Here is a 13,924-nt window from a genome sequence, read left to right on the forward strand (position 1 = left end):
CTGTCCAGCAAAACAGTCCAAAGTCTTACCTCTTTGGCGATCAGGCGTCCGTCCACCTCTCCATAGCAGTCCCTTATGCTTCTGATTGTGGAATAGCTTGAGCTCATCACATGGATTCCAAAGGAAATCTTTTCTGGGGCCACTAAGGCTCCGGTCAGTACTTTGCTACAGGAACTCTCTCCTAAGGAAAGGGATGGATGGAGGAGATTGGGAAGAAGGTATCAACAGGATGAACTAAAGAATCCCTCCTCCTCCCCCCCCCCCCCCCGATGCTAATGAAATCAATATGACACCCTTCCGTGGTGTTTCTATGATCAAAACTCTTGCAGGCAACAGGAACTCAACAACTGGAATATTGTGTGCAGTCCTGGTCACCGCAATTCAAGAAGGATATTGACAAGCTGGAACGGGTCCAGAGGAGGGCAGCCAACATGGTCAAAGGTCTGGAATCCATGCCCTACGAGGAGAGACTTAGGGAGTTGGGGATGTCTAGTCTGGGGAAGCGAAGGTTAAGGGGTGACATGATAGCCATGTTTAAATATTTGAAGGGATGCCATGTTGAAGAGGGAGCAAGCTTGTTTTCTGCTGCTCCAGAGGCTAGGACCAGGAGTAATGGGTTCAAAGTGAAGGAAAAGAGATTCCACCTCAACATCAGGAAAAACTGCCTGACAGTAAGTGCTGCTCGACAGTGGAATGCACTCCCTCGCAGTGCGGAGGAGTCTCTTTCTTTGGAGGTTTTTAAAGAGAGACTGAATGGCCATCTGACAGGAGCGCTTTGATTGTGTGTTCCTGCATGGCAGGGGGTTGGACTTGATGGCCTTTGGGGTCTCTTTAAACCCTATGATTCTAACTGTCGTGATCAGCCCCTATTTGATCCTGCCATATCTCCCGTCCTTGGCCCAGGATGTGGGATCCTTTCTCTTCTCATTCCCCCTCCCTGCTGTGCTTACATTCTTCTGCTCTGCTTATCAGGCCTAGTCAGCTCATTAGACACCTGCTGTTGTAGTTCTGTCAGTGGTGTGGAATGCAGGTTGTTTTGACCCCGAGGGTGGCGGCTTCATCTCTGGATTGAGGATCCGGAGGGTGCCATCCTCTCTCGGGAACTGGTAGGCAGAGGTGGTGTTGTATGAAGTGGAGGCATGACGTGGGGTTTAATGGAGGGTGCTTTGCTGCTTACGCTTTAGTTCTAGCAAAAGAAGTCTACATGCTTATTCCTGATGCTGATTCATAATAAAGAAATCAAGTCTTGCATGCAGTGGCGTAGGAGGTGTATCTAATCTGGAGGAACCGGGTTTGATTCCCAGCTCTGCTGCCTGAGCTGTGGAGGCTTATCTGGGGAATTCAGATTAGCCTGTACACTCCCACACATTCCAGCTGGGTGACCTTGGGCTAGTCACAGCTTCTCGGAGCTCTCTCAGCCCCACCCACCTCACAGGGTGTTTGTTGTGAGGGGGGAAGGGCAAGGAGATTGTCAGCCCCTTTGAGTCTCCTGCAGGAGAGAAAGGAGGGATATGAATCCAAACTCTTCAAACTCTTCTTCTTAGTGAACAGTCCAGGGGTGTGACGACAACCAGGACTGGCACCTGCATATCCCGAAGGGGGCAACTGCCAGAGCCCAGACATCTGGAAGGATCCACTGCTGCTGATCCCCCCCAACACACCCACCCACCCCACGGCCACCTGTCTATACCCATGCTCCCAGCATCACTGAGGAAGGACACGCAGGTAGAGGCCACTCCTGGTTGCCGTGGCAGTAGCATTCCTGGCTGCACACACACACTTGCCGGTGCTGCCAGGGAAAGGAGGGGCAGGTGGTGCAGGAAACTGGGCATGGGGGCTTGCCAGCTGGAGAAAGATCCAGGGGCAGCTGGAGAAACGTGAGGCAGGGCCCTGGGCATGGTTTGTCCAAGGACCACCAATATCTGGAACCAGGCTTATGAACAACGAACCAGCTTTATTGGAAGTCAGCAGGAGCTTGAGAGAGAACTCTTGCATGGAGAATCAGAAATTGTTTGGTCTAATGTCTTTGAATCTCCAACACCACCCAAGGAGCCACAATAGCTTCTAGGACCGTGGTGGCAAACCTTTGGCACTCCAGATGTTATGGACTACAGTTCCCATCAGCCCCTGCCAGCATGGCCAATTGCCATTCCCTTGCCGGTGGAGGGGGATTCCCTGCTCCTGCTCCCCCCCCCCCACCCGGTGCCATTTAGCCAGCCTGTAGAGGTTGCAAGGGAGGCTGGACTGGGGACGGCATCAACATGCCAACATCACTTCTGGAAGTGACATCATCATACGGCTGACAATCACAGGGACACTCTAGTATTTGAAGAGAAGAAGAAGAGTTTGGATTTATATCCCCCTTTCTCTCAAAGGAGACTCAAAGGAGATTACAAACTCCTTTCCCTTCCCCCTCACAACAAACACCCTGTGAGGTGGGTGGGGCTGAGAGAGCTCCGAGAAGCTGTGACTAGCCCAAGGTCACCCAGCTGATGTGTGTGGGAGTGCACAGGCTAATCTGAATTCCCCAGATTAGCCTCCACAGCTCAAGCGGCACAGTGGAGAATTTGGGCAAAACTCTACGGTAAAAATGGCCTTTAACATAGAATTTTTGCCCGAATACCAGAGTGACATGATAATGTCACATCTGGAAGTGACATCAACACGCCAATGTTGGCCTACCATCAGCTTCCCTTTGCAGCTAGCAAGTTTCCCCATCCCTTGACAGTTGTCAGGGGTACCTGGCATCTCTATGTGTTAGAGCTAAGCTGCCCATGTTGAGGCTTTTCCTGCAGTTTTCTATAGGAAAGGAAGAAACTCCCAGCTATGATGGATGTTTCACTCCCAGAACTAATAAGATGGAGGATGTCATGTAAGCACTTGGCCCAAGGGATATCATCTCACCCTCTCCCCCAGCAGCAGACTTTCACAAGATGGTAATTTGAAGGGCCACAGACAGGCCTTTTACCTTGAAGCTCCACAGCCTGGAAGTTGCTACAGTATCTTGGACCCAGTCTGAATATATGCTGCACAATCTCTACTGAAACGGCTTCTTCAAACAAGTGCATCGGGCCCTGGCGCCACGTCAAGGAAGACTTCTGTTTCCAAACCTGTGGGGTAGCCACATAGCCATAGACATCAATAAAGGTAGAAGGATCCATAGAAGCGAAGCTACCTGGAAACAGCTGGATATACTGCATCTGCAACAGAGAAAAGGAAACTATTAGCTGGCATTGGCACCTTTGGGTGTGTCTGAAGTATTTTGTTTATCTATTTGACTTTGGACTGAGTTGTGTTTGATTGCAATGCTACGTTTCTGTGCCTATTCAAAGCTCCTGATTTTTGTTGTGTTGGAAAAAGTGTGCTTTGATGGTTTGATCTTGTACTGAACCAATATATCTATTGCCTGCACAAGTAATAATCTGGTGTTTGCTCACACACAGGAAATTGTTAGTGGCCACAAGAACTTCATACTAATTCTAGAGCTTCCCCTGGTCTCAGGATTTTTGTCTCTTTGTGTCATGATCAGTCCAGGTCTGGTTTGGTCCTGCCATGTCTCCCACCTGAGATGTGGGATTCTTTCCGTCAGGTAGCGCCCCTGGCAGCAAAGCGCCCCTGGCATCAAACAGGGCTGTGGTCATTGCAATGATCATGTGCTTCCTGGACTTGAGGCTCCTGCCGCCTTTGTGCTTTGTAACCTGTAGTATGTAGATTGCGCCCAAGTGCCAGTTGGGCTGAGAACCCTCTCTGCCTGTCAGCTGGAGAACTAACAATTGTCACCTTCTTGCTTTGTAATGCTTTACTTTGATGTTCCTTGGAGTGGAAGGGAGGGGGGCACCTTTGGGGTATTAAAAGGGCACTAGAAGAGCCAGTTGTTAGAATTGGCTGCTTCTAGATCGGGCTGCTGACTGCCAATAAAGATTTCTGATCACAATAATTGAATCTGATATTGGTCCAGATCCAAGGCTTGACACTTTCTCTCTCCTCTTCTCTCCCCCCCCCCCCCTTCATTACTGTGGTTGTATTTTCTTACTCTCTGTACTTTTTCTCCTCAGGCAATGCCTTATCAGCTCATTAGACACCTGCTGTTGTGGCTCTGTCAGTAGAACGTAGGATGTTCTGACCCCAAGGGGAAGCTGCGTTGCCTCTACACTGTGGGACTGGTGGCGTGTCATCCGCCCTTGGGAAGTGGTAGGCAGGGGTGGCGTTGTGTGACGTGGGGACATGATGTGGGGTACTATGGAGGGCACTTTGCTGCTTATGCTTTAGTTCTGGCAAAAGAAGTCTAAATGCTTATTCCTGACACTGCTTCATAATAAATAAATCATCTGAGTACAGAGTATCTTATTGAACAGTCCAGCGGCATGGCACTTCGACATGAATTCACCCTGCTCTGATGGGACAGGTTTTAATCCATTCATTTGTAGACAGAAATCAGTAAGCCATTTGACGGAAACCATTTTTTAAAAATAGATTCCCTCCAGGGGAACTGAGCCCTGTGGTTTTTGTGAGTTTTCTGGGCTATGTGGTGGTGGTCTAATAGTTTTTGCTGCTAACATTTTGCCACATCTCTGGCCGGCGCGAGGAGCGAAAACTGCCAGGCCACGGCCACACAGCACGGAAACCTACTAAAGCCAGTTGATTCTGGCCGTCAAAGCCTTAGACAATCCACTGATTCCTGTGGCCTCGACATCTCCAGGCCCCACCAAGAGATTGGCAACCTTATTTGCTGAGGTTTCAAAAGGTGTGATGGAAAGATCTTGAGCCTAACCACAAAGATGTGGTGCAGACTGCTGTCCGTGGAGCACCAACTGCACCGCCTACGGGCCAAGCTGTTACCTTAGCAGAGCCAAGTAGCTGCCCGTCTAGATAGGCTGAAATGATGCACATCTTCCTCGCTTCCACTGCCGCAGCTACTGCAAGGTGATGCCATTGCCCATCAACCAGCAGCCCAGCACAACTGAACTGCACTTGAGAGAGGACCGAGGACTGGCTGGAACTTCCGCAGATGTGTTCCATGAAGTCTGCAGGAGTGGAAAGAAACCACATCACACAACACAGGCACAAGAGGTGGGGCATTCTTCTGGGAGGGGAAAGCAGGGCTGAGAAGAGGCTTCAAGGAAACCGCTAGTGTTCTCGCTGGCATGCGTGAAGACTCCAGGGAAACACTCAGCACCCCTGGTTTTCAGCACTGCAATGATTACCACCTCCCCTGGACTAGCATCCCATAAGCAGTAGGGCCGGGCCCTTGGGCTGCATCAACAAAACTGCCCTGGAAATGACATCACTTCTCTGTAGGAATCAGGGGAAACTCTATGATAAAACCATAGATAAAACCATAAGTAAAACAATGAGAAAATGGCTGCTTTGGAGTCTATGGCATTATACTCTGCTGATGTCCCTCTGCTGAAGGGCCATCAGCCCTCTCTAGGAATTGCTGAAAACTCTACAGTTTTATCATAGAGTTTCCCAAGATTCCTAGAGAGGACTAAATCACTTTTCGCTGTAAGTGATACCACACTGCCACTGATAACCCCTCCATAACCCCCACTTGGTTCCCTGGGCCTGACAACCTTACTTTGACATTTTTGTGTGGGAACGGGGCAGAATGTCTATAAATTGTATTTGATTAAGAAATATGGAAATTCATATGAACCAAAGATATGAAGAATCAAAATGGAGTTTCTGTATGGTGACTAGTAAGGCCTGCATGTTAGCAGCAGGTCAAAGAAGCTTGTCAGTGATTATGCAGGCAAGCAAAGATTAACATCTTTAAGATCTTGTCACTAAAGGCCAACGTGACAGAACACATATGCATTTTATAACTTTGCTTTTGGGTTAGAACTAGCTATAGAATGTGATTAGTTAAAAATGAAAAAGTGTTTTTCTATATATTGTTAAATGAACACAGAAATGATAATGAGTGATCCACATGTATTAGTATTTCACTATAATTCTATTGTATTGGAATCGAAGGAATAATTGTTAGAATCATGTTGGGAGACAGGGAAATTTTATGGTCCTAAAGAATGTAGGTAGGTCAAGCCTACATACCCTAAGGGGATATCTCTCTCTTTGGGAGCAAACTTAGAAAAACAAGTTATTCTTGAAGGCAGAAGTTAGTTTTACTGCTGCCCTTTGCATATGGGCAGAGAGGGCCATGAGCTAACAGCATGCAGCGTTTGAATAACAGAAGGAATCAGACACGTAGAATAGAGGCTGTCTTGATGTGACAAGGAGACAGAACTATCCAATGGGATTTTAAGGTTCATGCTCATAGCACGTGAAACAGGTATGGATTATGTACATGGTTATGGGGATGAACTGTATGACGTATGTATCTTTGTATCTATAAAGACTAAGGTCCTTCCTATGGTGGGCGTGTCTCTCATTTGAGAGCACCCAGGGCGTGTCTCTCCCTCGGGAGAGTTCACATTCTGTAACTTTCTAAATTCTGCTAAGTAAAAACTGTCTGTTTGTTTCTGATGTCAGATGTCTTTTGCTTTCTTGGGATTTCTAACCTATCTTCCTTAAAACAGCTGAGCAGGCCGGACTTGAGTTCTGGCCCCACATTTGCAATCGCATTCTACACAGCACTCCAAATCATTACCTCGAGAGAAAAGCCACACTTTTCCAGTGTTAAATGCTGCCATTTCCATGCTGGATAACATATTTTTGCAAGAGAAACACTTCTCAGAAACAAAGAAGCCCCGGCGCCTGGCCTAGAGGGGTCACAGCTGCTCATTTTATTGTGCAAAAGCTGGCAGTCTGGTGAGACCCTCAGAAGCAGCAGAAAGAGGCTCAAGATTTGGACATGGTTCAGACTTGTGGAGAAACACATGCTCAATCAGGCTTTTAAAGCGACCCCAAGGACCAGCAGGCCTCCCATTATCCCCCCCCCCCATGAATATTCTTTTGTTTTGCCTCCTCCCCCACCCCCTCCATGAAGCCACCCCAGAAACCTTACCAAGGGGCTGCAGGGGCACTTCCTCTGTGGAGACGGTCAGGCAATTGTCCTCAGGAGAAAAGCTGACTGCAAAGCAGACAAACTCTTCTTCCGTTCGCGCCATGTGCCGCACCAGCGTGAGAAAGCGAAGAGGGTGGGGGGCGCCCTGAGCAGAACCCCTCTTGCTGATGAGGAACCAGGAGGAGAAGGTCAGGCCATCCAGCGGCGGGAACATCCTGGGCCCTAGAGCAGGGAAGCAAGAGAGGAGTCAGGCTCCGCTTGAAGCAGCCCGGCTGGGGGTGAACTCCTGTTGCGGGAGGGCATTCCAGCAGTAGGGCTGCCCATCTCCCGAGGGTGAATCAACCATTATTAAAAGGTAGGAATGGGTGCAACTGGAGTAGCTACGCCACAAAAATGTCTGCATCCATAATGATCAAGGTAACCGAGTACTAATGTAAAACTGTATAAATAAAATTCTTTCTACAAACTAATTGTTTCAAGAGGTGTTATTTCTATAAGTTGGTAACATAAATCTTACAATGTTATAAATGTCCTATATTTGTTTTAAAGGGGCCAAGCTACATCAAAGTCACAGATCAACACTTGAAAACAGCTAACAACACTATTAAAACAATAGTCAGCTATTATTTATATATATATATATTTATTTATTTATTATTTGAATTTATAAACCGCCCAATCCCCGGTTATTCTCCATTCCAGAATGATTTTGTGAATTCCTTCACACTGGCCCGAATATCCATTCATATAAACTAATGAGTAATGACATCCATTTCACAGACATAAATATAATCAAGAATTCTTACAGTATTCCAAACGAGAAAAATTACTTACAAGTACCCAACTTGGGTTAAGAATAATGTCAAGGAACGCACCCCCTGGATTTGATTTAGATGAAAGTTGGGAGAAAATCAGTAGGAGAAACATTAATAATCTGTGGCAGAAAATAGTGAGATGACTGCTGCTAAAGATTAAAGAAAAGTGCCAAAGCAGGACTACATCTGAACACCAAGAAGACAAAAAGAACGACTGCTGGGGAATTAAACAGATTTAAGGGTGAGGCAATTTAAATAGTTTTCTACTCGTAGGCTGTATCACCAACCCAAAGGAAGACTGTGTGCAACCAAGAAACCAGGAGATTTTGACTGGGAAGGGCAGCCATGAAGGAGATAGAAAAGATTTTTAAGGATGTGTCACTGGCAATCAAGACCAAGTTAATACGTTCCATAGTATTCCTATGGGTGTGAAAAATGGAACATGAGGAAAGTTGGCAGGAAGAAAGTTGGTTCATTTGGAAGAGGGTATTACGACTACTGTAGACCTCCAAAAAGACAAATCAAGGGGTTCTAGATCAAAACTAGCCTGAATGCTCCCTACAAGTTAAACTGAGGCTGTCATACTTTGGTCATATTACAAGACCAGACCCACTGAAAAGACAATAATACTAGAGAAAGTTGAAGGCAGCAGGCAAATAGGAAGACCCCATACAAGATGGACTGACTCTGAAAAGAAAACCACAGACCTCAGTTTGCAAGACTTGAGCAGGATATTAAATGACATGATGTTTTGGAGACCGCAGGAGTTGAAAGCAACTTGTGGCGCTTAACATGCCCCAAACATTTTAAGGTAGAAGTACCCACCTTTTCCAATTCCTCCTGAGATGGAGTGTTCAGTATTGGGACCCAGAACAGTAGCCAAAGTGGGGAGAAATAAACAACTGCAATGGAGAGAAAGAAATGGGGACATAAGGCATCTTTTTCTCGGGGAAATAAATACGGAGATAGAATCATAGAATCATAAGTTGGAAGAGACCACAAGGGCCATCAAGTCCAACCCCTTGCAATACAGGAACACAATCAAAGCATTCCTGACAGATGGCCATTCAGCCCCTGTTTAAAAATCTCCAAAGAAGGAGACTCCACCACACTCCAAGGTGGCGCATTCCACTGTCAAACAGTTCTCCTGATGTTTAGGTGGGATCTCTTTTCCTTCATCTTGAACCCATTACTCCTGGTCCTAGTCTCTGGAGCAGCAGAAAACAAGCTCGCTCCCTCTTCGACATGGCATCCCTTCAAACAAAAGGAAACGCTTCTTCACGCAACGTATGATTGGTGTTTGGAATATGTTGCCACAGGAGGTGGTGATGGCCACTAACCTGGATAGCTTTAAAAAGGGCTTGGACAGATTTATGGAGGAGAAGTCGATCTATGGCTACCAATCTTGATCCTCTTTGATCTGAGATTGCAAATGCCTTAGCAGACCAGGTGCTCGGCAGCAGCAGCAGCAGCAGAAGGCCATTGCTTTCACATCCTGCATGTGAGCTCCCAAAGGCACCTGGTGGGCCACTGCGACACCACCAGAGATGGACTCTGGTCTGATCCAGCAGGCTCTTTCTTATGTTCTTATGTTCTTAAATATCTAAACATGGCTATCATATCACCTCTTAACCTTTAGCAAACTAAACATCCCCAGCTCCCTAAGTCTCTCCTCGTAGGGCATGGATTCCTGACCTTTTACCATGTTGGCTGCTCTTTTCTGGACCCATCCCAGCTCATCGGACTGGCCAGAAGAAAGTGAATACATCTCTCAGGGGGATAGAATTGGCACACCATCACACTAGCCACGCACACTTTTGTTCAGAAACAGTGTGCCTTGGAATTCTGGTCCCTTTGGCCTCCTTCCCTCCTATCTCCCTCTTCCTCCTGTCTGTATCTGTGTCCCTTGCGTTTCATACATCTAATGAAGTGGGCTCTCACTTACAATAAATGGCCTATAAGCATAGTATTTTCCTGACTCAGCAGGCTCCTAACACCCAGGTTCTCCCTTCCACTAAATAAGCATTCAGTGGGCAAGAACAATACAAACAGACCTCCCATTCCATGGTGCAAAGGGAAGCTTAGACCCATTGAAATGCCCAGGATTGGAGACACAGGCTAGCTTCCGACCTGCAAACAGGCACTTTATGCCTTAATGTACATACAATGATGGTTCATTAGAGACACTTTGAACATATCTTTTTCAACTGCAAGACATACGACCATATCAGGAGGAACCTCATAAGCCCTGTACTGGCTTGTTTCCCAGGAAGGGATAGGAAAAATATGATGAAGATTATGCTCTCTGGAAGAGAATATAATAGATAACTGATAATTTACTGTATTTGTTGTTTGCGATTGGCATTGTTCTTAACTACTTAATTTTATTCTAGAAGCTTAAACCAATAATTATGGGTATTAAATTGGTCTGAATGTTTAATTAGGATTATGTTTAGATAACTGAGTATGAATTTAATTTAGTATATCTGATTGGTAAGGTTTTTATCCTAATTTTAAATATAAATTGTAGTTTTGTAGTTTTTAAATTAATATCTAAGAATGCAAATTTCTTTGATATCAACCTGGTCAATGGCTGTCAATAAATGTTCATCATCACTTTATGCCTTAGAGGAAAATAAATGGCAGCCGCAGAACAGCACAGAGCTGGTCTTTGCCACCTCTGTGATCAGAGCAGGTGATCTATGAGGCCAGAGGCCAGGAGGGTTGGGATGCAGGACAGGCATCAGAAGTACCCGTATCCTTCCAGGGACATGTCAAACTCCACAAAGGAAGGGGCCAGGCAGGTGTTCTGGGGCTGGAAGTTGCGCGGAGCCGTCATCGCAATCAGACTCGTAGCTGCCTCGCAAGCCGCTGCTGAGTTCTCGGACGTCCGTGACGTGATCGAAACCGGAGGAGAACGGGGACAGTTTGGGGGATCGCTCAGTGAACCTAGAACAAAAAATGCACATCAATGCTGCTCTGGAGCAACAGCACCACCTCCAAGAATGAATGTTCAGGCCGCCACAGCAGTGAGGGGCAGAGCAGTGAGCAGAGGAGCCAAAAAGCACCATTTCAACCACAGATAATATGGGCACATTGGCAAGGGGATTGCACTCTGCATGTGCAGTGCCTTAAGGTCAAAGGTAGTGGAATGTCACACCCAAACACAGTTGCTGTTCAATTATAAAAGCCAGGTAATCTGAACTGGGTCTCTCTGATGTTCTCCATTCGGGAACGGACCCCCAAACTTTCCAGGCAAGCATTTTCATTCAGACCCGGACCGGTTAGCTAGTTCCTGGAAACCTATGAGCAAAGCAAGAGCCAATCCTTACCAGTCCCTGCTCCATCCTGCATCCATTAGTCAAGAGGTATCAGTTCCTTTGAAACTGGAGTTTCCACCTAGACTGCAGTGGTGGCGAACCTTTGGCACTCCAGATGTTATGGACTACAATTCCCACCAGCCCCTGATGGGAATTGGCCATGCTGGAAGGGGCTGATGGGAATTGTAGTCCATAACATCTGGAGTGCCAAAGGTTCGCCACCACGGACCTAGATATTCTGGCTCATATTAATAGCACAGGCTATTCTGCCCTCCTCAGTTTTCTTTTGGGAAACTCATAAAGAGATATGAACAATGTTCTAAGTCCAAGGGTGACCAGCTTCCAGATGGAAAATTGCTGGAGAATTTAAAGGTGGAGTCTGAGGAAAAAGGGATTTGGAAAAGATCTCAGCAGGGAGTAATACCATGAAGTCCATTCTCCAAGCAGCTATTTTCTGCAGGGGAACTGTTCTGGCATCTGGAGGCCAGCTGTGATTCTGAAAAGTCTCTAGGCCACACCTGGACGTAGGCAACCACAGTCTTAGATGATGGTTGCAAGAAATATCATTAGAAGTGACTGTTCACAGCCGATCTGAAAGCAAACATAACTCACAACTTCATAGGTGTGAACTGGCAAGTTGGAAAGCTTTGCATGAAAATAACTATGTGCATCTGAAATGTGTTTCCTGAAATGGCAGCCTTCTTCAGCTCAGCAGGTGGTCTTTGGTTGTCTGCACCACAGGTGCAGAGCCTGTGACACAGGAGTGAGTTAAAGTTCAGAGCGAGAGGCAGAGCACCCGACACTTGGGTGCTGAGGAGCAGAATCTCTGCGCTGATCTTCTAGATGAAATGAGCTTCTGGCCATAAAGGGGAGAGAGAACCAGGCAATGTGATAATGTTGCATACTCAACCTAATGCAATGTTATCAGCATCTAGGGAGGGCCAGGAGCCACTACCTCCCCCTCCCAAGGCTCACCAGGTGGGGGCTGGAGAACTCTTGGCAGATCTCCAGACGACAGAGATCAGCCCCTGGAGGAAATGTCTGCTGTGGTGGTGGGTGGACTCACCTGCTCTCTGAGCTCTCTCCTCTTCCCAAACTTTCTCTTGCCCAGGCCCCTCCCCCCAATCTGGAGCCAGCCACCCTCCTTCTGCCGCATTCAGCTGATCTCACCTTCTTGAAACGAGCCAATCTCGTGTCCCAGAAGAGGCGGGGCTGGGCTTGCACCAGGCCAAGACTCCAGAGGCAACTGCGGGGTCCTGAGGCAGAGAAACTGTCTGGAAGAGGGCAAGGAAAGGAGATGGCCGTCAGACAGCCAGGCGTGCACAGAGGCACCCTGGGCTAAGGACATAAGGGCACCTGGACATTAAGGGCTGGAACGCACTCCAAGGCTTCTGCCAAACCGACAGGCTCACTGGCCTTCACGTAGCTCCTGTACATCTTCAGAGCTTTTCACAGATCTGGGTAGCAAACAGGCAGTGCATAGTCTCCCGCTGCATCAGACGATTCTTTGCGCTGCACCCTCCCCCACTGCAGAGACAACGCCACAGCCAGCTCCAGTTGCCAACCTCCAAGTCAGGCTTGGAGATGTCCCAGAATTACAATCACCATTCTGGGAGATCTCCAGGCCAAACTTGGGGGTTGGCAATCCAGGTTGAACTGGCAAACTGCAGTGCCACCTCCAGCCCTCTTGTGGGCTCCCCCAACCCAGGAGCTCATCTGCTCCTCCATACTATCAACAGTTGCTCAACTGCCAACCCAAATGGCCAAGAGGGCAGTGATGGAGAGGGTAGAGAATAGCCTCATAGAGAGAAACAGGGGGTAGGAGGGTGCTGCTTCCTGCCACTCCAGTGGACAGGCAAGTGGGCAAGAGCAGTGACCTGCTATCAGTGGCTTTCTCCCTCTGTCTGACACTCGCTGCTAAAAGGATGAAGCAGGAATCAGCTGGGAGCCCCTGAGGAGCCACAGGAAGGAAAACCATCTGGAACCCTCCCCTTCGAGGGCTCTCCAAGCTCTCGGGGCCTCCAGATGATTAAGGACCCATCCCTCCCCGCTACTCCCTTTAGCTCAGCTGCTCTCAAAATTAAGGGCCTCCTGTTGCCAGACTCTCGAACATGGAAATAACAGAGACCATAGGAAAGTCCAAAACAGTTTATTCCATGTGAAGAGTACCAATGTATAGCAGGATCTGAGCTAGAGAGCTCAGATCCAGGACTTATATCTTTCAAACCCCCCCCCCCCACTCCCGTTTCGCCCCACACCAAATGTCCATTACAGTTTCTACTGCTACAAAGCTACAAAGAACCTGGGAACCTTTCACACCTCTTTGAAGATGGGCTGACGCCAGGAGATTGCTAGGAAAGGAAGAGGGAAACAGGAAAACAATTGCAAATCACACACAGCAGACATCAAGATACTGACAGGCATGGTCCTGACACCTGTCACATATTCAGTCCTCACCAGAATTTTAGGGAGGCTTGGGAGGGGGTGTGGCTGTGCTATGGAGTACTTGCTTGGCATGCAGAAGGTCCCAGGTTCAATCCCGGGCATCTCCAGTTGAAAAGATCAGGCAGTCTTCTTTTCCTCTTTGGGCTAATTTAACCCCCTCTCCCAGTATTTAGAGACTCCTTTATTTACCAGTGAGTTGCCTAATTTTGCTCCTGGCATGACTGACATGGGGCTTGGGCATTTACCCATTGGAGACAGTGATCCTGACTGGACTGAGAAGTAGCTGGGGAATGTGAGAAAAATGAAGGACGCAAGAGTTGCAAAGAACTTGCATAAAAGGGGTTTAGATTGCCTCATGCTGAACATACAGGCCAAGC

The 13,924-nt window shown here is 47.5% G+C and overlaps 1 protein-coding gene across 1 annotated transcript in view; it reads right to left on the reverse strand.

The window, feature by feature from the left end:
* The window catches only part of WDFY4 (WDFY family member 4), a 243,619-nt gene that overhangs the window by 181,247 nt on the left and 48,448 nt on the right, over nt 1–13,924 (reverse strand). The window contains exons 12-19 of the mRNA XM_048505876.1: nt 12,273–12,376; nt 10,536–10,731; nt 8,604–8,684; nt 7,390–7,395; nt 6,968–7,182; nt 4,840–5,024; nt 2,969–3,200; nt 30–181 (exon numbers count right to left, since the gene is read on the reverse strand). Coding sequence (XP_048361833.1) covers nt 30–181; nt 2,969–3,200; nt 4,840–5,024; nt 6,968–7,182; nt 7,390–7,395; nt 8,604–8,684; nt 10,536–10,731; nt 12,273–12,376 — 1,171 coding nt within the window. The remainder of the gene's footprint in view (nt 1–29; nt 182–2,968; nt 3,201–4,839; nt 5,025–6,967; nt 7,183–7,389; nt 7,396–8,603; nt 8,685–10,535; nt 10,732–12,272; nt 12,377–13,924) is intronic.

Source organism: Sphaerodactylus townsendi, linkage group LG08 (genome assembly GCF_021028975.2).
Source record: "Sphaerodactylus townsendi isolate TG3544 linkage group LG08, MPM_Stown_v2.3, whole genome shotgun sequence".
Lineage (NCBI taxonomy): Eukaryota > Metazoa > Chordata > Lepidosauria > Squamata > Sphaerodactylidae > Sphaerodactylus > Sphaerodactylus townsendi.